Genomic DNA, 27,918 nt, shown 5'->3' on the forward strand with positions numbered 1-27,918 from the left:
TACTTTCTAACTCCAGATGCAGCTCTCTCCGGGTTCATGGTCCTTCCTACCTTTGATTCTTATCACTCTTCTCTTCTAATAATTTAAGCTCTTCAAGCTTTCTAAGGATGTCTCAATACAATTTGTTAATAGTTGGTTCCCAGAAGCAAATAATATTGCGCTTTTTAGAAAATGACTTCTACAAGCTCTCTAGCCACTTGAATGACGAAAAACTTGTTTAGATTTGTGGAATGTTATTAAATTATTTTATCTGTACAACATAACCTGTTTTCAGTGTTCTTATTCAAATTGTCTGATAGTACTTGGATTGTACCTTTCACCTGAAGAATTTCATAGATAAGCATTTTAGAAATAAGAGGAACAAGAAAAGGCCAGCCACAATGTATTTGCATAGAGTAGTGTGGCAATAGCTACCAAAGCCCAGCAATAAGCAATCAGATAACGTATTTTGTAGACTTGATGGAGGGAAATGAATAGGGTCAGTTAATTGGGCATAATAAGTTTAGATAAGAGTTGGTTGTTTTCATGATTTTTTCCTGCTTGAGTAATAGGCCTGTATTTTGAGTTCATTAATATGAACTAATATAGCATGTAACTTTCTTACTTTGTGATTTAGCAATTTGCTAGACTAATTATGATTTGAAAAATAGGTCGACTCCTCTATGTATTGATTTGCAGTCACCCCAAGTACTATAAGGAAAATAAATAATTAAAGCATTATAAGCAAGATGATAACTATTTCCCTATAGGTTGTACTTTGGTCTGCTTCAAGTGCCAGGCTATTGTTTATTGCAGACAGCTTTGCCCAGGCAGGATCGGCTGAACTTAAGTCCTGTTTCAATGCAATCTCTCTTTTTATTAAAAGAAAGTGAATTTTGATAGTTTATCACTGCTTAATATGACCTTGCACTCTCACTTATTTATGAAAATAAAACGTTTACCTCTGTTCCATGAGTAAGCAAGAGTCAGGGTGCTTAAATTTTGAAAAGAATGTCCCTTCAACGTCCCAGTCTAAAAACCTGCCTGTTTTTGCATTCCCCAAATCTCAAGAGAAGATTTTTAAATGACTAATTCTAAATTGTCAACTATCCAGTTTCCTTTGTTTTTCTTTCTTATTACTATTTTTGATCAATTGCTTAATAACATTTATCAGTGAAATTTGAAGGGAAATTTCTTAAGTAATTTGGGAGTGATGGCTGAGGTCAGGACTTGAGATACACAGCTTAAACATTGCATTTTCTATTTTCTCTTGGTCCAGGACTTGTTTCATGCATTACTTGGCACCTGCTGTTTCTCCGGCACTGTGTTAAACCCTGGGAATGCAAGCCTAAGTAACTTTTTCTTTTTAAGAACCCTCAGTCTAATGGAGAAATAAATCACTATAATGTGGTACAGTAAGTGCTGCTGGAGAGGGTCGGGCCAACTGCTATAACAAACACAGAGGATACGAAAATGGTTTCACAAAAAATAGGTATAGTAGTCTTCTGATTCAGAACAGATTTGAAAAGTTTAGGAAATACAGGAAATAGAATGTGTTCCACTGGGAAATGACCCAAATAATTCACCCTTATGGTTAGGAGTAGTATAAACGTAAGTAGTTTATATACATAAGATACTCCAATCAAGTTTTTACAACAAATCAGATACTCAGAAATAGGTGCCAGAATATAACAAAGGAGTAACTTATTCTTAAGCTATAAAATCTAATGTTTCTGAATATGCAAATGCAGGAAGATATATCAGTCTAATTCAGAGTAAGGGCAACAGTTGAGGGACCCAAAAAAAAGAGAGTACCCCAAAAGAAATAATTGCCCATTGGGAGGGAAACAGGTGATACTCATAACAAATTTGGCTGCTCTTAAAAAAAGAAAAAGAAAGGGAAAGAATAATACAACCAGGAGGGAAATCTCTTCCCAACCAAAAATTGTTGACTCTAGAGAGGTAAGAATAAAATTGTTAAAATTTCCTGAGTTTATCACCGTAGTTAACTGATACAAAAGAAAGGTGACTGGAAAGTGGCTGTTTCTTGGCAGTCTAACTCCTCATGCTATTCCAGGCCAGATTTCAAGGGAAAGATGCCAGAGGTAGGAAGGTTAGTGAGCAGTTCTAGTTCAGGGCCTGACCTAGGGTGGTGGTAGAAGAAAAGAAAAAGCATGAGGACAGTGTAAAAGAAAAACTTGTTAACTGGCTATGGGAGATTGGGAAGTGGGATCAGTTGTGGATTAGTTGAATGTTTCAAACCTTAGGTAAGTTGAGGAGTTTCATCAACGAAATAGAGAAATAAGCAGAGAGAGCAAACTTAGGGGACACAGTGGTGGCTTTGTTTTTAGAATTTTTAGAAGCCTATTGAATATGAGATGACATTTCCCATGGAAATGTCAAGCAGGCAGTTAGAGATATCTGCTGAAGTCCTGGGCAGGGGGTGAAGCTATGAAATAGACGGGTAGTCATCTGCACAGAGGTTCTAGGTGAAGGTGTGGGCATGAGCGAGAACTAGGGAATGAAGAATACGGTAAGAAAACCAAAAGGCCAAGGCTAGCACATAGGGGCATATCCATATTTAGGAGTTAGAAAGGAGGGGGAGGAAAAAACCATTAGACAAGGAGGAGAACCATTGATGTGTAAAGTCAAAGCAGCCAAGGAGAGGGCTTCAAACAGATGCTGCGGTCCATTAGGGCTATGAGCGGCAGAGGTCAAGGTTACTGAACAGAAAAGACCTGTTGTTCAGGAGGACTGCCCTTTCTGTGGCAGAGGAGCTAGAAGCCAGATTGAAGAGGGGGAAGGGAGGAGAGATTGATGAGGAATTGGAAATAACAGCCATAGATTGCCCTTGAAGATTAAGAAAGGAAGGAGAAAAATAGAATAATTATCAGAGTGGACAGAAGGATTGAGTGAAGTTTTAAAAATAATATGGAAGGCTGGTTTAGGTTGATTGGAAACAGTCTTGTGGCGTAGAAAGATTGAAGATTCTAGAAAAGTAGTTGAGAGATAATGAAAGGGTATGGTTTCTAGGGCTCAGATAGAGGATTATTGGGATGGAAAATCCTCAGACACTTGCTGACCCTCCCTTCCTGCCCAGAACAGTTGTCTTTAATCGGCCATAGCAAGTAGATATGCTCTCCCACTCCTCTATAGGGTCATTTGGTTAGAGTTGCCATACCAGGTTGGGCTTTTTCTAGATACACAACAGCAGTGAGGTACAGTCTACTTATTTGCCTAACAGGTGCCAAGGTTTGTTTTAATTTGGGGATATATGAAAGTAGTACAGAACAGTAGGACTATATGAATTCTAGGTAGAAATATATGGTAAGATATATTGAGGAGTCATGATGAAAGAAACAAGTTATAGATGGATTTTTTCCTAGTAGAGAAGTTAAGTTTTAGGAGACAGAAGCAAAGGCATTTTAATTTAGATCTGACTTTTACTTAAAGCTGGAAATTTGTGTGACTGTCCCAGAATTACCTAACAATATATATGCAAATCTTAGAGCCCCCCAAAAATTTCAGGAAGTTTAAAGTCCCATGAATTGGGACCTATGCTAACTTTCAACTCCGTTAATTCCTGTCTTTCACTATCTTACTCTCCCTAAGCAAGTAGTTCTACTCTGTAGTCATTGTAGTTAGCCTATATGCTATATTAGTTTTCTCTGGTGCCTAAAACTATATTCTTATCATATAAAAATATTAATTTAATTCTAGATTCTGGATACAAAGGACCTTACAATAGAAAAAGTGGTCATCAATGGACAAGAGGTCAAATACGCTCTTGGAGAAAGACAAAGTTACAAAGGATCACCAGTGGAAATCTCTCTTCCTATTGCTCTGTGCAAGTACGAATGTTCTCATCTTTCTCTTTTATAGCTAAATAAGGGGGATATATATTTTTATGTAATTTAGATATTTTTTTCATTTCCTATTTTTAGTTTGTGTGTGTGTAGTAACTGATACACTACTCCTACCAATCTGCTGTTCCGATTGAAGCTTATAGTGAAAATTACATGTTCTTAAGATATTAAAGAAGTTCATTGTATAAGGTACTCCAGAATAGGACTTTTGATAACTGTTAACTTCTTTACTCATCATTTTAGTAATACCTAGAGTGATGGTGGGAGCATGCCACCTTAAGGAGGCGTTTCAGGATCACCTGGGAAGCTTTACAAGCTGCACATTTTTCACCTTCTCCCCAGAGGCCAGCCACTTTTATTAATGGAATAACAACAGTGGCAAACATAGAACCATTTCTATGTACTTAAAAAGTGCTGGAGATGTATTCTTTCATCTAATCCTTATAGTAACCCTTTGTGGTATGATCTGCATTTTATAGACGAGGAAAGGGAACCTCAGAGAGAGAAGGTAACTTATTTAAGAAAGCGGTAGCCAGAACTGTCATATTGGGAGTATATCCCACTCCTAGATATACTGGGGAGGGAAAAAAGGGTGGAAAACCGTTGGCCTAGAACAAGGTCAATCTACCCCACCTTTCAGCAGTCAGTGTTTTCATGCCTTCTCTTCCCATTTAAGAAAAAGAAAGAAACTCTCACACATAATTTGTGAGATCTCTCATTAACCATATTGTACAGATGAAGCACCTACCGCATAGGGAGGTCGAATAATTTGTCCAAATTCACAGCACCAGTTAGTGGTAGGTTCAAGCACAGGCACAGCCGCTGGTCTCCAGGGCTCTTGCTGTTTCCTCGTTAACAGTACTGCTCAATCTATCTGGGGTGAAGGACCAGTTTTTGTTAGTTCCACTCCACCAAAGGCTGATACTTTTGTGAAATGCAGTAAAAATGAATTCCTAGGAAGAAGAGATTAAATACAAACACATATATTTTATTATAGGTTCAACAGACATAAGAATTTATTCTCAAGTTCTTGACTTAACTTGTCCAGTAACAGTTTGCAGACTAGCACTGCCCTATGTTATGCTCTGGCACCCACCACGGTGGTAGCTGAAGTTCCAAAATTATTTCTTCTACCTTCCCACCACTATAAAAGATTACATGATATCACAGAAAAAAAGTTGGGGTATTCAACTAATATTAGTTCCTGTTACATCTTCATAAGCAGTTACCATGTAGAGAAAAGAACCCATAGGCTGGCATTCAGGTAGGAACATGTGAGGCAGACATTCCTAAAACTTACTCTCAAGCAGTGATGAGGGGCTTCCCTGGTGGCGCAGTGGTTGAGAGTCTGCCTGCCAATGCAGGAGACACGGGTTCGAGCCCTGGTCTGGGAGGATCCCACATGCTGTGGAGCAACTGGGCCTGTGAGCCACAACTACTGAGCCTGTGCGTCTGGAGCCTGTGCTCCGCAACAAGAGAGGCCGCGACAGTGAGAGGCCCGCGCACCACGATGAAGAGTGGTCCCCACTCGCAACAACTAGAGAAAGCCCTCGCACAGAAACTAAGACCCAACACAGCCAAAAATAAATAAGTTAATTAATTTCTTTTAAAAAAGTTAAGGGAAAATATATCTTAAAAAAAAATCAGTGATGAGACTTCGTAAAATATTATTTATATTATTTGTGTTATTTATGTATTATGAATTCAAATTTTAGTTAGATTGAATTGTACTCTACTAATGTATTTGTTCCTTTCATACAGAAATCAAGAAATTGTTATAGAAATTTCTTTTGAGACATCTCCAAAATCTTCTGCTCTTCAGTGGCTCACTCCTGAACAAACTTCTGGGAAGGAACACCCCTATCTCTTTAGTCAGTGCCAGGTAAAAAGACTTGGAATGATTTATTATCCCCAGCTCATGCAGTTGAATGAAGCAAAGTGGACAGTGGTCTTATGGATACCTGGGTCTTACCTAAGATAGTACTTTATTTTATCTTATATTATTAAAACTACATACATTTTCATTTATACCTGTCATTATTGACACATTCATATATTACATTTAAAAAGAAACTTCCTTCAAATTTGAAAACATGTCTACCTAGATTGGACTATCTAGGTCATATTTATATTCACATCCTCAGCACCTAGCATAGAACTTGGCATAGAGTGGGAACTCAATAAATGGTCATAAAATGAAAGGAAAACACTGTTAAACAAAGTAGATACCGGTTATGAAAATTGCTAACAATAAAGAAGGGGAAAGGGAAAGATCAGATTTCCCATTCCTCTCCAGACACCATTGCCCAGAGGTAACCATTGAGTTGGCGTGTTGCCTTTCCAGATTTTTCTTATACATTTACAAGTGTACATATTATGTACATATATTGAATGTACCTTTAAAATGATATGGTTTAGACCACATCTGTTTTCTGTGTAACAACTAAGAATAGAGAACCACATAATTAGAGACAATCTGTCACAAGGATAATAAGTATCAAACTTTCTTCTGAAAAAAAAAGACTAATTCTTTTAGTAATCAAATAGTTTACAATTAAAGGAACTCGCTTCATTAAACATTGACTATATTTCCAAGCACTGTGTAAGGTACTTCACGTATTTAATCCTTTTAATATTCCTCTGTGATAGATACTATGGTAGGCTCACATTTGAAAACAAGTCTATCAAAAAGGAAGCAATGTTGACACCTGTATAGACGTGTTTACTTTCTATTGCCAATTGAAATTTTTTTTTTTTTCTAAGAAACCCATAGTTCACTAATCTGGAAGAGATATCATGTCCTAGGCAAGAATGTACCAATTATGTACTCTCTGTCTCTTATCTGATTTTCATCAGTAATTCGTATGTAATGTCCGTTGGCAAGAAATGCAAGATTTGTGAGTCAGGAGAATGTGAATTTTCAACATACTATTCCATTTCTTGTTGGACACAGTTTTTGAAATAGAGGAAAGAGATTTCAGTTAAATTAAGAAATTATTATAGTTGATAGGAAGCAGGTACACATGATTTTGTTTGATGAGTTTGCTTATGGCCATTCTCTATGCATATTTTTCTGGGTTTGGTCTTATCCAGTGAAATACATATAAACCCCACCCCTGGCATTGCTGAGCCACATAACCAGGGACTTTAAGGAACCCTAAAGGCATGGTCTTGGAACCTTATTTTGGGAGAGGGAACCAGGTGGTTCTTCTAGTTCTACTTAATCCATCTAGAGGTCATTTGGGATTTCCTATCTATGGAGAATCTATTAGATTTGAAGTGAAAAGGGCTGGAGTTTGGAGGATAGAAGGAAGTTTGCAGAGGCATGAAGTTGGTCTGGGATTTACAACAACTTTAGAGAGAGATGTTAGTATCAGGGTTCCTTTAAGCTCAGTAGACCATCTCAGTGAGGCTGGGATTCCTTTGCTCACCAGCAATAGATGCAGACTTATCTGTAAACAGGCCAGGGTATAAAATCATAGGTACTCTGGTCATTCTTCTTAATGGAACTGATCTTTATGACAGATTGATACAGAAGCAAAGAAACACTCTACATATTATGTGAATGAATATGTCTAGATGGTATTGAAAGAGACTTTTCTTTCTCCTTCCTTGTCTTCCTAGTGTTTACTTTCAAAGTTTGCTGTAAGATCAAAAGGTCAAGACTCTAACAACGTTTCCCAATCAGTGTTCCTTAGAACACTGGTGCCCCATTAGATGTTAATAATTAACCAGAGGAAAATGGGCTTCGTGTTGAAATAAGTATGAGAATTCAAACAGCTTTCTTTATTATCGGTCTTTTCAGAGCCTTCAGGAGGCTAATGTTCCGAGTGACTCTCCCAGGCATGCAATATGCCATGGTTCTCAAATTTACTTCAGCAAAGAGCCCTTTTTTGTCAGGGTTCCTAACAGCTTCTCACTGGGCACTACTATTACTCAGGAATCACTGCTTAACATTGCTTCATGCGTCAGCTGAAATGTGAAGGTTGACCATTACATTAAAAGGGAAAACCAGATTTTTTTAATCCACAGATCTACTTTTGCTACGTTAAAAGAGCTGAAGAAATGTGAGACATTTTTATCTTTAAAAAGAATGTGTCTAAGAACAATGCTGCAATTGTAATGATTTCTTAATGACTTGATTTATGAGACAGGGAAATAGCTGTTTCTTTTTTTTCCTCCCTCTCCCAGGCAATCCATTGTAGAGCGATTCTTCCTTGCCAGGACACTCCTTCTGTGAAATTAACCTACAGTGCAGAGGTAAACATCACTGAAATTATTCACTGAATTAAATGATCCATACAATTATTTTAATAGGGATTACATTAAATCTGTGGATTTCTTTGGGTAGTACGGACATTTTAACAATATGAATTCTTCCAATCCATGAACACGGGATATCTTTCCAAAATGATCCGTATAAGTAAATGTGGTATAAATGATAAGCAGAGATAAGAATTGAATTTGTATAGCTAGAAATACTTTACTTAATTAAATTCTACCTGAAATATATTAGAAAAAGGCTATGGATCCCATTTTGAATCTCTGTTTTAAAGGCAGTTTCAAACATAAGTATAAAAAAAAGGGGTATCAGAGACTTCGCTGGCGGTCCAATGGTTAGGACTCCACAGCCAGGGGTGCAGGTTTGATCCCTGGTCGGGGAACTGAGATCCCACATGGTGCATGGCGCAGCCAAAAAATGAAATGAAATAAAATAAATCATTCTGATTTTAAAAGGAATTCAGAATTCTGGACCTAAAAACAAGAATTTGGGAGCAACTCTTTTTAACTTAAAAAAATTGACATTTGTAGGATTAAAGTTTCTATAAATGCACTTTACAGCCATGTAAAAATATCTATCTAGGTATCCTAATGGGCATATATTGCAGACTTATCTGTATACATTTCCAACTTATTCTTGTTGTAGGTACTGCTAATCCTTTTAGGAAAAGGTAGACTATAATTAATAAATAAATGCTATCCCAGAGGCTAGACTTACTTAGACCAGGCAAATAGAATTGAGGATCAACCTGTATTTATGGGGCCTTCTTGATTCCCACATCGTTCCACAACCAAACCACCCCTGGCATAGTGCTGCAGAAAACTTTACTTGGAGGCCAAGAATCCCTGGACTCCGGTGCTTTGTGACCACCTAGAGGGGTGGGATAGGGAGGGTGGGAGGGAGACGCAAGAGGGAGGGGATATGGGGATATATGTATACGTATAGCTGATTCATTTTGTTCTAAAGCAGAAACTAACACACCATTGTAAAGCAATTATATGCCAATAAAGATGTTAAAAAACATTTTAAAGAAAAGAATCCCTGGACTCTTCTCCACCACTTAATAACTGCATGACCTTGGGCAAGTCTTATGACCTCACAACCTCAGTTGTCTCATCTGTATAACCTATCACTGCCTAAATGAAGGGAGGAAGCAGAACCAAGGTATTTCCTGAATAGTTTTTAGCTCTAGGATCTGTGGTTGTTGCAGTACTGATTCTGGAGGTCCTGATTCTGTGCCTGCCTCAGTAATAGCTTTGAGGACTGGGCCATGCAGGAAGAACATGAAAGCCTAGCATTGTTGGAATGGATGTTTGCTAGATCATTAATACTCAGGTGATGGTCCTTTATTCTGGCATTCATTAGAGGTAAGACTTGCAGAATCATGGAGATAGGGTACACACTGAAGTGACCATACAGTTTGCCCCGTAAGGATGTTTTCCATACAAACTTCCAGAGAAAATTATTTCACATTTCTCAGCAATAAGTTTAAAAGTTTCTCACACTCATGACCCTTAAAAAGTAGAATTTGTAACTCCAAGTTTATGTGTTAAATATTAAATTTTTCAGAATTGTATTCTCTGATCTAAAGTGAGTATAACATCCTTTTGAATCTCTTCTGAGGGTGTGGAGGGGAGCAGGGCTGGTGGCTGCCATTGCCAGGCATGGTGCTGAACTCTTCATTTATATTATTTATTCGTTGCAACAATCCTATGAAGTTATTACCCTCATTTGATGGGGGAAACTGAGGCTCAGGGAAGTTATTTGCCCAAGTGCACGAAGTTAGTAAGTGGCGGAGCTGGGATTTTAACCTAGTTTCTCCCAAATGCTCTTAATATGGATGGAAGAGTGGACAGGTAGATATGTCACCATCATTTTTAAAGAAGCCAGTTTGACATATTGCTAATTCTATTTATAAAAGTGATACAGAGGAATGTACTGGGTTCACAGCCTATTGTATCGATAGTCAAAAAGCGGGGGGGGGGGGAGGGCTTCCCTGGTGGCGCAGTGGTTGAGAATCTGCCTGCCAATGCAGGGGACACGGGTTCGAGCCCTGGTCTGGGAAGATCCCACATGCCGCGGAGCGACTGGGCCCGTGAGCCACAATTACTGAGCCTGCGCGTCTGGAGCTTGTGTTCCGCAATAGGAGAGGCCGCAATAGTGAGAGGCCCGCGCACCGCGATGAAGAGTGGCCCCCACTTGCCGCAACTGGAGAAAGCCCTTGCACAGAAACGAAGACCGAACACAGCCATAAATAGATAAATAAATAAATAAATAAATTGTATAACTTTAAAAAAAAAAAAAAGCGGGGGGAAAGGTTATTTTACATAGAACTTTTCATTTGTATCTTTATTTATATCTTTTCCTTCTCAATTAGGTGTCTGTCCCTAAAGAACTGGTTGCACTTATGAGTGCCATTCGTGATGGAGAAGCACCTGACCCAGAAGACACGAGCAGGAAGATATACAGATTCAGCCAAAAAGTAAGATCTTAGGGTCTAGATTTTGTGTTTTAGTTGGTGGTGAACTACAAATAGCTTTTACCCATCCAGAGAGCAAAATGGCTTTTGAAATATTTCAGAATTTAGAAAGCAGCTCCTGCTTTTTGTTTTCTTCATTTCTTTTTCTTTTGCGCTTTTAAAATATTTGGTTCTGCTCGCAGCGTTGTACTGAAGCAGGAGGGTGCTGGAGAGGCATGGCAGGGGGCATGATCCCATTTCCCTACATCCCAGTCAGTAGCAGGTTTCCTGTTTCTAAGTTACACTTTGACCTGCCCTGGTACCAGAGCTCAGGCGTGTGGTGGTGTAGTGTTTACGGATGGAAGAACTGTCTTAGACCAAAAACCACTCTGTTACAGTCCTTTTAAGTAAAAATTCCTAAGTAGTTGGTAGTTTGACTTGTATCTTTGACCTTTAATGAATTGTGTGTGTGTGTGTGTTTACTGATGCTTTTTATTTTTTTTTTATATTTTTATTGGAGTGTAATTGCTTTACAATGTTGTTACTTTCTACTGTACAACAAAGTGAATCAGCTGTATGTATACATATATCCCCATATCACCTCTCTCTTGAGCGTCCCTCGCACCCTCCCTATCCCACCTGTCTAGGTGGTCACAAAGCACCGAGCTGATCTCCCTGTGCTATGCAGCTGCCTCCCACTAGCTATCTATTTTACATTTGGTAGTGTATATATGTCCATGCCACTCTCTCACTATGTCCCAGCTTACCCTTCCCTCTCCCCGTGTCCTCGAGTCCATTCTCTAGTAGGTCTGCATCTTTATTCCCATCTTGCCCCTAGGTTCTTCAGGACCACTTTTTTTTTTTTCAGATTCCATTTATATGTGTTAGCATACGGTATTTGTTTTTCTCTTTCTGACTTACTTCACTCTGTATGACAAACTCTAGGTCCATCCACCTCACTACAAATAACTTAATTTCATTCCTTTTTATGGCTGAGTAATATTCCATTGTATATATGTGCCACATCTTCTTTATCCATTCATCTGTCGATGGACATCTAGGTTACTTCCATGTCCTGGCTATTGTAAATAGAGCTGCAGTGAACATTGGGGTGCATGACTCTTCTTGAATTATGGTTTTCTTTCGTCCTCCTTAGCAGAACAGGTACCTAAGGCACAGTGGACAATTTTGCCCCTACCCCAGCTTCTAGGATTCCAAAACCTTCAGCATTCTCTCGTTGCTGGATTATTTTGTATGTCTCTCAAATATACAAGGAGTGGTTTTAAAAAGGAATTTAAAAGAAAGTTTTTTAATTCAAGAGAAAATGACAAAAAACTTAAAAGCATAGTTGCCTTTTCATACGTTAATTTTTGTGAAATGCTTAAAATGTACCTCGTAATACTATGAGCAATCATGTTTTTCACATTTCAGAATCTTCCCTTGCTAATGGGATAAAAGGGAAATAGATGTATTGAAATGTTTTTATATCGCAGTTTTGAACTATTTGACCCCCTCAAAAATGAGAACCATTTGAGAAGTACAAAAGGAAAGTAATCCACACTAATGTTTGGAGATTTGAAAGGAAATTTACTTACTTCTGAATATGAATTGTCTTATTCTGTAATATTTTTAAACACTAATTCGAGCATTTGGTGTGTGGTTTTTTGCCCCCTTTAGGTTCCGATCCCCTGCTACTTGATTGCTTTGGTTGTTGGAGCTTTAGAAAGCAGGTGAGCCTTTGAACACATTTTGAAGTTTATGAAAAGATTAAACCTTAGGTGTCTTGAACCTCTGTCAGGGTTAATTGGTAGATCATTTTTGTATTTCTCAAGAAATCAAGCCAACAGCTCTAGAAACATTCAAATCTAATCATGAAATGTAAGTAACAAATTAATTTTAAATTAAAAAAATCTTTACCACTCACCCCTTAGACTTCCCAAGTATTACAGAATGAACATGGTCTTACCTTTATAGATCTGGAATCTAAGTTTGAACAAGTCACTTCTCATAACCTCCATTTCCTCATCCTCGAAATTATAATATCCCCTTTCCTACTTCATTGGGTGGTTATGTGCAACAAATGAGATAAATTATTTTAAAGCACTAGGAAGCCTATAAATATTACAGAAATATAAGATATTTTGTTAAAATTTTACCAACAGCTAGAGTGCCCTTCTTTCTTAATTTCTTGTTTGTTCTTATTTCTAAACAACTGAAAATTAAGAATGGCTATAGTAATCACATTCTTTAAATTGCCAGGGATGTGGACACAGTGGACAAATCAGGCATAGATTCCAGTTCCAGCTGTAGCAGTTAACTATCTACATCCTTGGGCAACTCACCTCTCTGAGTTTAACCTTCTTCGCCTAAGAACTAGAAATAATCATGTTTACTTCAAGGGATTTTTGTGAGGATTAACAGACCTAACATATGTAAAGGTCCTGGCCTATAGGAGGCACTCACTAAATGATAATTGTAATAATTGTCACAGCAGCTGACAGTTATCAGGTCTCATTAGGTACCAACTCCAAGGCATTATGCCCTTGAATCCTCGCAACTCTGTGGAATGGATACAATTACTCTTTCTCATTTTACCGATAAAGAAACTGATGTTCGGTGAGTTTAAATAACTGGCTCAGAGTCACAGAGCTAGGAAATGTCAGAGCCGGGACCCATCCTAGACCATCTGACTTTAGAGCCCATGCGGCATAGAACTCTGCTGTCTGGAGTGGCAGCCACTAACCACATGAGGCTTGAGATGTGCTGGAAGTGTAAAATAAACACTGGATTTCTAAAGACTGCATATGAAAAAAAAGAATGCAAAATATTTCATTAATAATCTTTTATGCTGATTACATGTCAAAATGATACTATTTTGGATATATTGGTTTAAACAAAATATATTATTAAAATTAATTTCATCTGCTTCACTTTGCCTTTTTTAAAAAATGTGGCTACTGGACAATTTAAAATTACACACGTGGCTCACATTTGTGGCTCTCATTCATTTATATTGGCTAGCACTGGTTACCATTGCTTCTCACTGTGGTCTACAAACCAATAGCTTTGGCATCACCTGGGAGCTGGTTAGAAATGAAAGTCCTTGGGTCCTACCCCAGACCTACCGAATCAAAATTTGTATTTGAACAACCTCCCCAGATAGTTTGTATGCACATTGAAGTTTGAGAGGCCCTGCCCTAGAATCCACTGCCTCTCTGGGCTAGGATATCAAGGCAAAGACTTATTGTTTGGGGTTTGGCATTGCATAACAGTTTTAAGATGAAATTTACATGAAAAAAATATTTTTGAGTTCTAGTCCTATATAAGTGATATATAGTTCTATTTGTTTCTTCTTTTTTAATTGTGGTTAAAAAAAAAACCACAAAATTTACTGTCTCAACCAGTTTTAAATGTATAGTTCAGTAGTCACTAGTGTTAAGTATATTCATGTTGTTATGAAACAGATCTCCAGAACTTTTTCATCTTGGAAAACTGAAACTCTGTAAACTCTGTACCCTTTAAACAACAACTCCCATTTCCACCTCCCTCCAGTACCTGGTAACCATTGTTCTATTTTCTGTTTCTCTGAGTTTGACTACTTTATATACCTCGTAAGTGGAATCGTAGAGTACTTGTTCTTCTGTAACTGCCTTATTTCACTTAGCGTAATGTCCTTAAGTTTCTTCCATGTTACAGCATGTGACAGGATTTCCGTCTCTCTCTGTTTGTTTCTTCTTATTTAAAAGTGTTCAACCTTTAAGTGCATAACAGAGTTTACATCTGCCCCCTTCTGGAATAATCTCTTACTGAGCCGTGACTGGGGTTTCTATAGTTGTAAGATTGAGGGAAGAAACTAGATCCCTAAAGGTCTTACCGGAGCCAGTAAGCTAACCTTTGGGGGCGCTTCACGTCAAGTTTTCACGTGGCCCAGACTGCACCCCCTTATAGACATGCAGACTTATTGCCGCATTCACAACAGGAGTTTTGTACCTCAGAGAAGCCGTTTCGCCTCACCTCCTCCCCATAAGCACGTGGTACATCACACTGCTTCTGTAAGGATTTGTGTACAACAGTTTAAATCGTTCCTAGAACCAGGTGAGTAATTTGCTTTGAATTTCATTCTTACTAAGCTTTTCCATTTTGCAGGCAGATTGGCCCAAGGACATTGGTATGGTCTGAGAAAGAGCAGGTGGAAAAGTCTGCTTACGAATTTTCTGAGGTTCGTCATAAAGTTACCCTTTTTAATAACTGTGGTAGATGGTAGATTTAAGATTTTGAGTATGAAATGCGGTGCTTTTAAGTAATGTGGTAAAAGAATCAAATAGTATATCTTATTTTAGGTGTTTGCAGTTGATGCATTTTTGGGTATCATTTTCATTTAAAATAAGCACCATTAACTCATAGCCTTCACAGAAAGCAATGTACACTTTTAAGAAATTTATTATGGCAATGATTAAGACATACAAATATATATACATTAATTTTCCAGACTGAATCTATGCTTAAAATTGCAGAAGATCTGGGAGGCCCATATATTTGGGGGCAGTATGACCTATTGGTCCTGCCGCCATCCTTCCCGTATGGCGGCATGGAACATCCTTGCCTCACTTTTGTAACCCCTACTCTGCTGGTAAGTGTAAATTTTTCTTCATTTGAAGTTGACGTTTCCTCAAACATAAACCTAGGTATGAAGAACCTTAGACTCCTAATAATAAAAAGACTTTTTTAAATAATAAAAGGCTTTTAGGGCTTCCCTGGTGGCACAGTGGTTGAGAATCTGCCTGCCAATGCAGGGGACACGAGTTCGAGCCCTGGTCTGGGAAGATCCCACATGCCACAGAGCAGCTGGGCCCGTGAGCCACAATTACTGAGCCTGCGCGTCTGGAGCCTGTGCCCCGCAACGGGAGGGGCCGCAATAGTGAAAGGCCCGCGCACCGCGATGAAGAGCGGTCCCCGCACCGCGATGAAGAGTGGCCCCCACTTGCCGCAACTAGAGAAAGCCCTCGCACGAACCGAAGACCCAACACAGCCAAAAATAAATAAATAAATAAATAAAGTAGCTATAAAATTTTTTTTAAAAAAGGCTTTTATTTATGTAACCCTTGTTTCTTATTTGACTGCTCATTGTGATTATTATCATCACCTCAACTTTCTAAAGAAAATAATTTGGCCATTTGGGAGAAAAGAATATAGTGTTCAAGGTGCTTTGGGGTGCTGGGGGAGGGAGGGCTGTGTAACAACAGTCTATTGATGAATTGTGTGTCCAAAGAAACTATACCAGTTACACTTGGCATATAGGTACTGGTTAAAAAACAAAACAAAACTCAGTTTACCATAACTAGGAAAGAATTAGCCCACAGTATATAGCTATATATTATATGCCTTTGTTCGCTACTTTAAATCCTTCCTAGAACCAAGTGGGTAATGGATTAGCAACTAAATAAGTAAAACACGCTATAGGACACTACAGACTTTTCTTAAATATACTGCAGGTAATAAGGAGAGAATGAAGGTACCTAAGAGTGAATAAGAGTGGATATAAAAAAATAGAAGAGGAGAACTGTTTCCTGCAAGTTAATTAGAGACAGGTATACTGGTTCCTGTGGTATTGGAAAAATTCCCAAGATTAGGGAGAGAAAGAATAATGCTATGTTTTAATCCTGCATTTTAAAAAATTTCTTCAGTACATGTTGCTTTTGAACTCTTTGGAGTGCCACAGCAGAAATACAGTGGACCATAAATGCTGGAATACTGTGTCTTGACATAGGCAGTCTTTTAGATATAGTCTGTAATTTGATTTCTGAAATACTAAGGTAATTTTCTTCTTTTTTAGGCAGGTGACAAGTCACTCTCCAACGTAAGTGAAAATTTATTATCATGGTCTTATCCTCAAGAAGTATTAAGTCAAGTGATTTTAAAATATCCATTGTGTCATTATATTGAAGACATGATTATAAAAGATAACCTGGGGATTCTAGTTGCAAGACATTACTACATAATCAGTAGGATTTAACAGATTTAAGAACATTTTATGGTTTGATCTCTTCATATGTTTATGAAATATTTTTTAATGGAGTGATGTATCCATTTATTATTTTCTAAATAATATTTTGTTTCTAATTTTGTAAACTATACTATACTTTTTTTTATCTTTGGCTAAATTGTGATTTTTTTTTTTTTTTTTGCTGAACTGAATAATTCTTTGAATATCTTAGCTAATGTTAAAAAAACTTGAACAATGTGGAAAAAAATAAATTGAACAACGTGGAATTGGAAGAACTAGAATGCTTACATAATGAGTTATTTTAGGTTAAGATAATCAATTTCACCATTAATCACTTCCACTATTTCCTTTAGGTTATTGCACATGAAATATCTCATAGTTGGACAGGAAATCTAGTGACCAACAAAACTTGGGATCACTTCTGGTAAGATTTATTATTATTATATCTTTATTGGTTCTTGTTATTGATTTCTTTCCCTGCCTTCCACCACCTTGAATTGTTTTGTGTGTATACCTTTGTTATCATCTCTTTGGTAGACAGGGATTTTTTTAAAATTCTGTAATACTTATCACAATGTCAGGTAGAATAGAGGTTTTCAGTTGATGCTGTTTAGTTCCTGGTATGGTCACATTTTAATACATGGACACACAAAACCAGAGCCCTGGCTTCATTTCCCCTGCTTCCATCTTCTGGGCTGGGCTTCCCATTGTTCTGAACTGAATGCAAGGAAGCCACGCAGAACAGTCTGCTTAGACTTGAGTATTCATACTTTACAATTGCTTTGCTCTGTAGAAACACCAAAAAGAAAATATCTTGTTGATTGCAGTGCCTTTTTCTCTCAGCTGTGTCAGTGTTTTTATTTTTCAATTATTTTCAGGTTAAATGAAGGACATACTGTATACTTGGAACGCCACATTTGTGGACGGTTGTTTGGTGAAAAGTTCAGACATTTTCATGCTCTGGGAGGATGGGGAGAACTCCAGAATTCGGTAAATGAGTCATACTTTTAAAAGCATTCATCCCAAGTTGTGTAGGTGTTCAAAAATTCAGATTGTAAAGCAGCTTTACTAAGTAGCAGTAAGAAAGTCATTTTTACCAGTGTGGGAAATCAAGCAGATACTGGTGTGATGTTCTGTTGTTACCTGTTAGTCATTATCCTGTGTAAGGTCATGTTCATGACCAGTAGGACCTCACTGGGGCTTTGCAATAATATAGTTGGCTACTCTGTTTGAATTTTATTTGGTGTATTTATGTCATTTTTAAATGCTCTCTCCTGAGAGCTGAATTTGCTAACCAGGCATTAAAACATTTTTCTAGTCATTTATTGAGCAAGAAATATCACGGAACCTTACGCTAGTAGGCATTCCATTAATAGACTTCCAGAAATGTGTACTAACATATCCTACAGTTTCCAGTCTCTAGTTTAAGTTCTAAATTCCCCTAAAGTTATGCCACTGAGTGTAGTAAAACTTCTTACTAGCTTGTGTACATGATGGTAACCAGACTTCATATTTGAACATTCCTCTAATTTTGCGTCTCACAGATAAAGACTTTTGGAGAGACACATCCCTTCACCAAACTTGTGGTTGATCTGACGAACGTAGACCCTGACGTGGCTTATTCTTCAGTTCCCTATGAGAAGGGCTTTGCTTTACTCTTTTACCTTGAACAGCTTCTTGGAGGACCAGGCAAGCAGTTGGCATTTTCTGATTTTTTTGTTTTGAGGGTAATAGAAAGAATTTTTAACTGTTGCTTTTGCTCCGTTTTATCCTTCCCGTTCATTTTTTATGTAGCTGCTAAAGAAATCTGTATCGTTTTCTAATGTTACCTCTCTACTTAAAACCTTGACTAACCTCTGCATTCTAAATTATGCTGCTTGACTTAAAAAAAGCTCGTCAGTATTTTAAAAATTAGGAAACTAGTATGTGCTCATTGAAAAAAATTTTGTGTGGTACAGAAATTTGTAAGAGTCATAAGTGAGGGTCCTTCAGTTTGGTGTGTATGGCTCCAGATCTTTTTCAAAGTGTAAGTGAACAGACATATATAGATATATATACATATAGTTACTTTAATTACAGAAAATGGATCATACTATATATTTCTTCTACATTTATTTTTTAATTCAACAATATTTTACATACATCCTTCCATGTCAGAACTTACAAATCTATCTTGTGCTTTTTAATGCCATCATAGTATTTCATTATATTTGTGTGCTAAGTTTATGTAACCGTCCCCATTGGTGGGCATTTAAAAGTACTCTCCTTAGTCAATGGACTTTGAATGCCCTCCCTCATCTGGATCCATTCTGTCTGTCCAATCTTATTTTCCTCTTTTCAAGTTATACAAAGATCATTGGTTTTGGAACTTGTGTTGTGTATTCCTTTTTTGTGTCTTGTGTCATTCCCTTACCTCTAATTAGGATTTCTCTTCTGCCTTCCACCAAATTACATATGTTCTTCAAGGTACAGCTTAAGTCCTACCTCTGTTTTTGAACATTCTTTTACTCTTAAAGTCTTCATTGGTTTCCCTATTTTCTGAACGTTCTCTGTTCTCCGTGGTTTGGTACAATGCAAGGCACCCAAAAATGTGTTAACTAATTACCTTTCTATTAATTGACTTCTTTTTTCTTTTCTTCTTTTTTAAAAACTCTTAGAGGTTTTCCTAGGATTCTTAAAGGCTTATGTTGAGAAATTTTCCTACAAGAGCATAACCACTGATGACTGGAAGGATTTCCTGTATTCCCACTTTAAAGATAAGGTTGGATTTTAAAACCTTTCTTATTGTGCATGCTCAAGATATCTTCATTTAATGGCTATTTGTTAGGTTGATTTGAATTACTTAATAGTAGTATTAGTTTAGAATTTAAGTTCAATCTTTCATTCAGTGTTTTCCTGTTTAAAATGTGATCTCAACAGTATGAACTAATGTGTAGAATTTTCCTATTTCAGAGCAATCTACAGTGGTATGTTTCAGAAACTTGTGCGTGTACTTAATTTTCCTATTTTAATTATTTAAAAGAACATTACTGATTAACATAAATTTATTTTAGAAAAGAGACTTAGAAATTATCTTGACATGTCAGTGTAGACAAAATTATAGATTTGAGGTCCGAAAAGTCAGTTTTAGATTTTTTTTTTTTTTTCAAGAGAAAAGATTGTTCAGTAGCAAACTGGGTGTTCCTTCTGTTCTCAGGTTGATACTCTAAATCAAGTTGATTGGAACGCCTGGCTGTACTCTCCTGGACTGCCCCCTGTGAAGCCCAAGTCAGTACTTACCTACTAATGCTTTTCCTTCTCCTTCTCCTAAATCCTAGAGCTCCTCAAAATATCTGAAAGGGTTTTATGCCTTCCTTAAGCTATTACTAGTTTGTGATGAGAGTTGAGTTCTTAGGAGTTAGAACCTTAACCCTGAGGTCAAAAAAGTCATTTCGATGATATTATAAATATAAATTAGTTCAGTTCACTGCAGGTAATTATCGAGTGCCTCCTTTCTGCACAAGGATGGTGAGAGAAACAGAAAAGAAAAAGATATTGCCCTTTCCTTGAAAACGTTTGCAGTAAGAAAAATAACATAGAAACATCATGTTCCTCATTACAGCAGTGTCGTAAGTTACCACCCTCACTTCCAGAGGAGGCACGTGAGGCTTAGCTAGGGTAACGTGTCTTGCTGAATGCTGCACAGCAAGTCATGAGAGTTGAGATTCAAATCCTCGTCGTCGTAAACGCTCCATTACACTGTCTTTTAAACTAAACACCTTCCTCAAATCAGGGACCTGAACTCTGGTCTTCCAAGAATCATATTAGGAGGTGCTAACTACCCCATGTTGCATCCAGGAACTTGCTGCTCCCTCCACCCTGAGTACTCTTTACCCACTTAATTCCAATCGCAACTCAAGAGCCACTTCTTCACGAAAGCATTCCTTGACTTCTCTAACTAGGTCAAGTCTCCCGTTTCGGGTTTCTTGGTGCTGTGTGTCGCCTCTTCACGGCTCCACAGTCGTAATCTTAGATTTGTGTGAGTGATTATTAAGTCTTTCTCCTTCACTACGTTGAAGCACCATGAGAACAGGGCTCATACCTGATTCACTCATTACTTTTCTTAGGACCTTGCCCTAAGTAAGGGTTGCTTCCGCTCCCTGAGCTAATCCTTATTTAATTTTTTTCATTACAATGAGAAGGAAGTTTCAGGCACCAAGAAACAGACCAGCCAAAGGTCTTTTTTTTACTCTCCTGGTGTTCCTTATGAAATCGGTGCTAAGTCATGTTCTAATTGAAGGTGATGAACTGCCTGCACAGTCAAGGACCTCTGGTCCCACTTGGTCTTGAGGGCAAACAAAGGGCTTGCCTACTGTCCACAGCCTACTTCATGAAGATAAACTGGAAGCTGATTCAAAGAAGGTCACTGCTTTGACCCCTTTATTATCTCCCCCAGGGCACAAACTCTCTGAAAGCAAGTTCAGTGGTCACTTCTAATCAAAACTTACCTCATTTAGGCCCTGCGGGGCAGGTACCCCTCTGTTCTCTAACAGATACGTTTCACAGCAAGTAAGCATGACTTATGGACAAAGAGGGATGTTTTACAAGAATTTTGCACACATTACATGGTCTCTTCCATTGCTGCAAAATGTATGATTTGTTTTCCAAGTTGAGAACACATAAACCTTAGCATAACTTGCTCTGCTTAATGGTCAGAGTTCGTGAATTCTGCTTTCTTCTGAAAAGAGAGGATCAAAATCACATGATTTCGGAGTCTCCCAAGGGTGTCACTGTTATTTCCCCATTGTCTAGAACAGTGCCTATCACATAGCAGTTGCTCGCAGATCTGTTGGATGTTTAGATGGTTGGAACGACAGAAAGGAAAAGCCACGAGAGCAAGGACTTTGTGGTGTTTACCATGTTGTCCTGAGTGCCTGGAACTGTTCCTGCCATCCGGGAAACAATACGCTCAACTCAGCCCCAGCCCCTTCAGCATACACTGCAGAAGCATGTGACGGTCTCTGCTGAGATGTTTGGCATTCTCTCCAAAGAATAATCCAGGGTTTCATTAATTTGGTATCCAGTTGGATTTCTGTGTTCTTAGAGGATACCAGTAATCTTTAAGTCAGGTAGAAGATTTCCTATTTCCATCACTCTGGAGTTGTTTATCTTTATTTTCAAAGAACTTGGAAATTTAAGTATGTTCTGTAACTTCAAAATGGCATTGATGCAAAAGCATGTGCCTTTTTATAAAATGTAATCTCTAATATTCTGAATCTTTGCAGTTATGATATGACTCTGACAAATGCTTGTATTGCCTTAAGTCAAAGATGGATTACTGTGAGTAGCAATGTATGATTTTTGACTCCTTTTTGAATTGTACAAATGTGTCTCTACTCAATGAAGTGGGGGAGTGGTGCTTTACTTATGAACTCATGTATTTGGAGTTATTACTCCTAAGTCAAGTTTATCCAAAATGATATTATACCAGCCCTCAATGTGTAAAGTTAAGTTTGGAGGGGGAAAACAAATGGATGTTGATGGTATTAGTTCTGATTTTTCTTGCTCTTAAAAGGGAAAGGGGTGGGGGAAATATAGGCCTCTTAGAGGAGAGTAAGTGATTTTTAGGAAAGATGAATGGGCTCTTAGAAGAATAGATAGGGAAGTATGATAGTTTGCACCAAAGTTTGTCTGGGTGTGGAGAATAAGAGAGAGGAGTAGAAAGCTCCAGGTTTTGGGAGACCCATTAAGGGTCAGAGGAAGGAAGAGAAACCAAATCAGGAGTAAGGCAAATCGGGAAAATGGAACAAGAAACCATGGCAAAAGATACCCTAATTTTAAATAAAATATAAACATCTTTTTGGAGATTCTCATAACATCATAACAAAGTTAGAGCATTACTGACTTTTTAGATCTAAGTTCAAGATTTTTTTGTAAGCAAATATAAAATCTAACAACTTCTTATCAGAGCAGTAGGCTGGTTGTACACATATGTACCTCCTCTGTCAATGCTTTGCCCTCCCCATCTCATCCTTCTCTCCTCCCATCTTGCCCTGCCATGTAACCATGACCATGAATTTTGGTTTATCATTCCCCTGCTCTTTGTTTTTACCACTAATAAATATATCCTCAATAGGTAGTTTAAATTTACATGTTTTTGAGCAGAGAATGAGATCTGTAAGTTCTAATATTATGGTGAGGTTCTAAAGAGGGAGGAAGTTCTGATATTAAGGGTGTTTTGAAGGGGGAGGAAGATGTAAAATAATGATTCTTTACAAGGATGTATATGCATACATTAAATTTTCTGGAAAGATATACATATTAATATAGGTTCCTGAGGAGTGGGACTTGGAGACAGGGAGCAAAAGCAAAGGAATTTTTCATTTGGTCCTATTTGATTTTTTTTTTTAACCTTTGCATATATTTCTTTTAAAGTTAAAAGAAACCCTAGTTAAAAACTATTTTAAAAGATTTTTAAAATACTTATTTTGATAAGCTTTTTTTAATGTTCCTCAATCATTTCCTCAAAGATAATTCGCAACGAATCCTAAATTGAAAAGTACAGACCCTCTTTTTTTTTTCCTTAAATGATTTCCAAGATTAAGTGGGGAAAATAGAATGTGTGAAGATGAAGGGAAAGATCTGTTTGTGGCCTTACGAGTTCATTAGTGTGATATTTAAAAGAATATGCAATTTGATTATTTACCCAAATTTTCGAATTGACCTATAAATAGTTGACATGCTTTTTGTAGCATTTCTTTGCTTTGGAAATCTATATATAGTGAATTGTACAGACGTTGTCAAAAGTTTCCTCCACTGTTACTATTAATAGTCTAATTTTTCTTAAGTAATATAGATTTAGGAGTCATATCAGCTCTTTAAGTTATAGTGACGCCATCTCAGAATGATTAAAATAGCTAACGTTCAAATTTATTTTTTATAGTCTTATGCATCCTTGTATTTCTCTTTCTTAACTTTTACTTTTATGTCAGATAAACCAATACATATTATTGAATCGTACATGAATGGCAGTAATCAGGCAACATTTATTTCAGGGCAAAGAAGATGATTTAAATTCATTCAGCTCAGCAGACCTAAAAGACTTCTCTTCTCATCAGGTGAATGAATTTTTAGCACAGATGCTCCAGAAAGTAAGTACTAGCTCAAAATATTAGAAATTAAAATGGGCATAAAGGCACAGCATTTATGGTTGAACCCCACTTGGAAAAAATATCCATGTGGAAACTAACAGAAAAAATGGTTTGGTAAAATCCATTCGTTTATTTAAAAACATTTATTGAATGCCTGCTATGTTTAGTTTTGTGCTGAATATAAAAATACATAAGAAAGAAATATGCCGGGTCCTCAAAAAGTTTATAATCTAGTAGGAAAAGTCACAAGTGCAAAATTTAGCAATAAAAGGAGGGATTTTAGGTGTCATTTGAGAAAAAAGCGAAGAAGGACTCCCTTCCAACTGGGGTAATCAGGAAGGATTTTGGAGGAGTGGGGCTTGATTTGAGAAGAGCAGAGTCAGCAGGGAGATAGAAATTCAAGTTGGAAGGAGCAGCAAGTGACAGAGCGTGGCAGGAGGAGGACGTCGTGGCCCTGGGAAAGAGGTTAATGAAGAGAACGCTAGAAAGACTGCTGGGATCTGATGTGCTGTGTCTTGAATGCCAAGCTAAGAATGTTAGATTTGATTCCAGGCAGTCGCAGAGGATTTAACATTTTTAACAAGAGAGTCATCTGATGAAATGATGGATTATGACGACTATTCCGCTGGTGTTGGGGAGGCTGGATTGACATGAGGAACGCTGGGGGTGAAGTTAGTTGGGAGACTCACAGGAGTACAGGACAGGCAGGAGGGAGCTGGCGGGAAGGGAAAGAACAGGGCAGTGAGAGGGAGAACACATAGCACGGAGCATGGGGTTTGGGGACTGACTGGATTGGGGGTTAACGGGAAGGAGTCCAAGCAGATTTGAAGGTTTCAAAGCCAGGTAACTAAAAGAATATGCGAAGCTGCGAGGAGATGGGAGAGGGAGATAGTGATGGGGTCTTTACTATTACATGACAGGGAGCTCTTAGGTCTAAAGACCTTGAGAGGGATGGAAGAAGACTTTGAACAGAATTTCCTATGGAACTGATGCAAAATGAGGAACGGGGGGGCTTCCCTGGTGGCGCAGTGGTTGAGAGTCTGCCTGCCAATGCAGGAGACACGGGTTCAAGCCCTGGTCTGGGAAGATCCCACATGCCGCGGAGCAACTAGGCCCGTGAGCCACAACTACTGAGCCTGCGTGTCTGGAGCCTGTGCTCCGCAACGAGAGAGGCCACGACAGTGAGAGGCCCGCGCACCGCGATGAAGAGTGGCCCCCGCTTGCCACAACTAGAGAAAGCCCTTGCACAGAAACGAAGACCCAACACAGCCATAAATAAATAAATAAATAAATAAATAAAGGAGTTCCTTTAAAAAAAAAAAATGAGGAAGAGGAATTTAAAGCAACGGGAGTCTTAGAGAACCCATTAGTGCATGAAGCCATCACGGCGGTTTCACACATTTCTGTAGCCCCGCCTGCCGTGTGGCCTGGAACCACGAAGAGAGAAAGCATGATGGGCTGACTGGCGAGCAGGCACAGCACACATTGGGAAAGTAACGAGGTGACCTAGGAGGTGACATTAACCGGCTGGCCTACCCAGCTGGACTTGGAGATTGGTTGAAACGAAACAATCTGGGAAGGGTCCAGCAATCAGTGAGAGCCGAGTGTGGGTGAGCGTTCTGTTAAGACGCGGTAGCGGCTGGAGCGGGAGGTTTCCATCTACCTCCTGATTCCTCCGCCTGCATCCCGCGGGCACCTCCGGCGCTCCGCCTGGCCAAACTGAGCGCTGCTTTCTCTCCTTCACCCAAGCTTGTTCTCCCTTTAGCGCGGGTTAACCTGGGCACGGGAGTTTATGAGCCCCCTGAAACTGTACATACAACTTTGTGTTTATACGGTAAATGTATCCCACCCCCCCTCAGCAAAGTGTCCGTATTAGTAATCAGATTCTGAAAAGGGTCTGTAATATAAAAGTTTAAAAACTGCTATTTTGTAGGGGTATAGATCATTCAAAAGGGATTTCGGAGGAAACATACAAAGATAAAGCTGGGGGAATCACTGAGGAAAAAAATTAACTGTGATTGAATCTGGAGAACAGAATAAATTTAAGATATTTAAGGTATAAGGAAGAACTTGAAAGACTCTGGAGAGGTTCGGAAAGTTAGTATTTACATATACCAGAAAGTCTGAAGAGAGTACTTCTCATTTACCTCTCCATGTACCTAGCAAATTAAATTATCCCTTGGCTCCTAGTAGAATATCCTTATTCAGAATAAATTTGCACAAAATTTATTTTAGTGTGCATTTGTTTCTTTCATTTTTATCTAACTTATTTCTATTTTATAAAATATTGAGGATTTTAATCTGGCTAAGAATTTCTCTCCAGCTCCTTTCTTCCAAGGAATCCTGTTGAAATGATACATTATACTTCTTTATTTTGCTCTAGGCACCTCTTCCATTGGGGCACATAAAGCGAATGCAAGAGGTGTACAACTTCAATGCCATTAACAATTCTGAAATACGATTCAGGTACATCATTTTAACTTGTCTCTGTGGAAGAAAGTGGAAAACTAGTTTAAAAAGCGGAGAAAGGGAAAGCAGCATATGAGACATACATGAGTCTTGAAAAATCTTTTTCAAATTTACTGCATCTATATACATAATTATAATGGTCTTTAAGGAATAGTTGCAATATCTGTAAGATGATAGTACTAATTTTTTTGTTAGAATTTATTCTAAGCTTCTCTTGACTTTAAAAAAATTAGAATTAAGGATTCATTGGTAAATAGGCATTCTTCCTATTGGACTCTGAAATGGGAATAGTTAGAAATCTTTGATTCTGTTCATCTTTCTTAATTCAAATTTGTAGCGTGAGCTTAAATCAAAGTTTAATTCCTTCCGAAATTGCATATGTAAGGTCTATGAGCACCTACATAATCCAAACCTTTTAAAACATATGATCTTTTTCAAGAACAAACTCTTCTTCTTTCTCTTCTCCAATTATTGAATGGTATGTATAAGGATTTGAGATTCTCAGAATAAAGACATAATATAAAGTGGTGTACAGTGTAACTATAATGGGATTATTCATCATTACAAAAGTAATTTTCAGATATACCTGTCATTTCCTGCTTCTTCCTCCTCATTTCCTACCCTATACCCCCTAAAAATCCTCCTTTTAGATGGTTACGACTCTGCATTCAATCGAAATGGGAGGAAGCAATTCCTTTGGCTCTAAAAATGGCGACTGAACAAGGAAGAATGAAGTTTACACGACCCTTATTCAAGTAAGAACCAAGTCTCACTATGCTTTGACTTTATATAAGGAATGGGGAAGAAAAATCTTAAACAGATGTTTTTAATGTTGCTAAAATACTTTGTAAAATGCAATCTAAAAATAATATTTTTAAATCTGTTAAGGATTATAGATACAATTTTGGAATAGGAATTAACACTTCTAAATATTTAAAATTTGAGATGATTTCATTAGTTTTTTAGAAGGATTATATATGGATTACCTATTATGGGCCAAATAGGGTTAGACCCTGGTGAAAAGGAAATAAATCAAAGATAATCTTATATACACAAAAAGATCTTTAAAAGCAAGTAGAAGATAATTGATGAGTAGGGAAGGACAAGAAAAAAGTGTCTGAAGTTAAATGCAAGAAGGATCAAACAGGTAAAGCCAAACCTTTTTGATTCAAATGTTGCAATAAGGTAGAATAGGTTGCTTGACATATAATAAAGGAATGCTTGGTAAAAGTGAAAAAAGTTGTATCTTGGCCACAAGATACAATTTAAGAATATCTCGGTGAAGTTGTTTTGACTGTGAATTTGGCAGGAATTCTGAAAAAAATATAACCAACACATAAATATCTATTATTAATCTGTTTGCTTTGCAAGTATAATAAAATTTGCCGAAATAAGTCATTATCCATCTTTCTTTCTTTTTTTTTTTTTTTTTTAAATGCAGGGACCTTGCTGCCTTTGACAAATCCCACGATCAAGCCATCCGTACCTACCAAGAGCACAAGGCGTGTATGCACCCCGTGACTGCCATGCTTGTGGGGAAAGATTTAAAAGTGGATTAAGGACCTGTCCATTGCTGATTTCAGACATTTCTCTTTTTAAAATTGAATTCATAAAGAAATACAAAATTTCAGCTCACATTGTAACTAAAAATGTCTTTTTAGTTTTGGCTTTTTATTGTTTGGTCAGTGATCTTTTTTTTCATAAATAAAGCTGATCTATCTCCTCTCCCA

The 27,918-nt window shown here is 37.8% G+C and overlaps 1 protein-coding gene across 1 annotated transcript; it reads left to right on the plus strand.

Annotated features, from left to right (window-relative positions):
* Window positions 1–2,500: 2,500 nt before the first annotated feature.
* LTA4H (leukotriene A4 hydrolase) lies at window positions 2,501–27,918 on the plus strand. The gene is made up of 19 exons (XM_007165859.2): window positions 2,501–2,512; window positions 3,700–3,830; window positions 5,607–5,727; window positions 8,037–8,105; window positions 10,505–10,609; window positions 12,263–12,315; window positions 14,732–14,804; window positions 15,075–15,215; window positions 16,419–16,442; window positions 16,943–17,013; window positions 17,468–17,579; window positions 18,134–18,278; window positions 19,247–19,350; window positions 19,786–19,856; window positions 21,854–21,908; window positions 23,624–23,719; window positions 26,103–26,185; window positions 26,839–26,943; window positions 27,630–27,918. The coding sequence occupies exons 1-19, from the start codon at window positions 2,501–2,503 to the stop codon at window positions 27,745–27,747; spliced, it is 1,689 nt and encodes a 562-aa protein (XP_007165921.2). The 3' UTR covers window positions 27,748–27,918.

Source organism: Balaenoptera acutorostrata, chromosome 11 (assembly GCF_949987535.1).
Source record: "Balaenoptera acutorostrata chromosome 11, mBalAcu1.1, whole genome shotgun sequence".
Classification (NCBI taxonomy): domain Eukaryota; kingdom Metazoa; phylum Chordata; class Mammalia; order Artiodactyla; family Balaenopteridae; genus Balaenoptera; species Balaenoptera acutorostrata.

Excerpts from the sequence above, each read along its gene's own strand:
- LTA4H (XM_007165859.2), top strand. Across the intron at positions 10,610-12,262 it reads TATACAGATTCAGCCAAAAA|GTTCCGATCCCCTGCTACTT; the intron begins GTAAGATCTTAG and ends TGCCCCCTTTAG. Across the intron at positions 17,580-18,133 it reads GGGGAGAACTCCAGAATTCG|ATAAAGACTTTTGGAGAGAC; the intron begins GTAAATGAGTCA and ends TGCGTCTCACAG.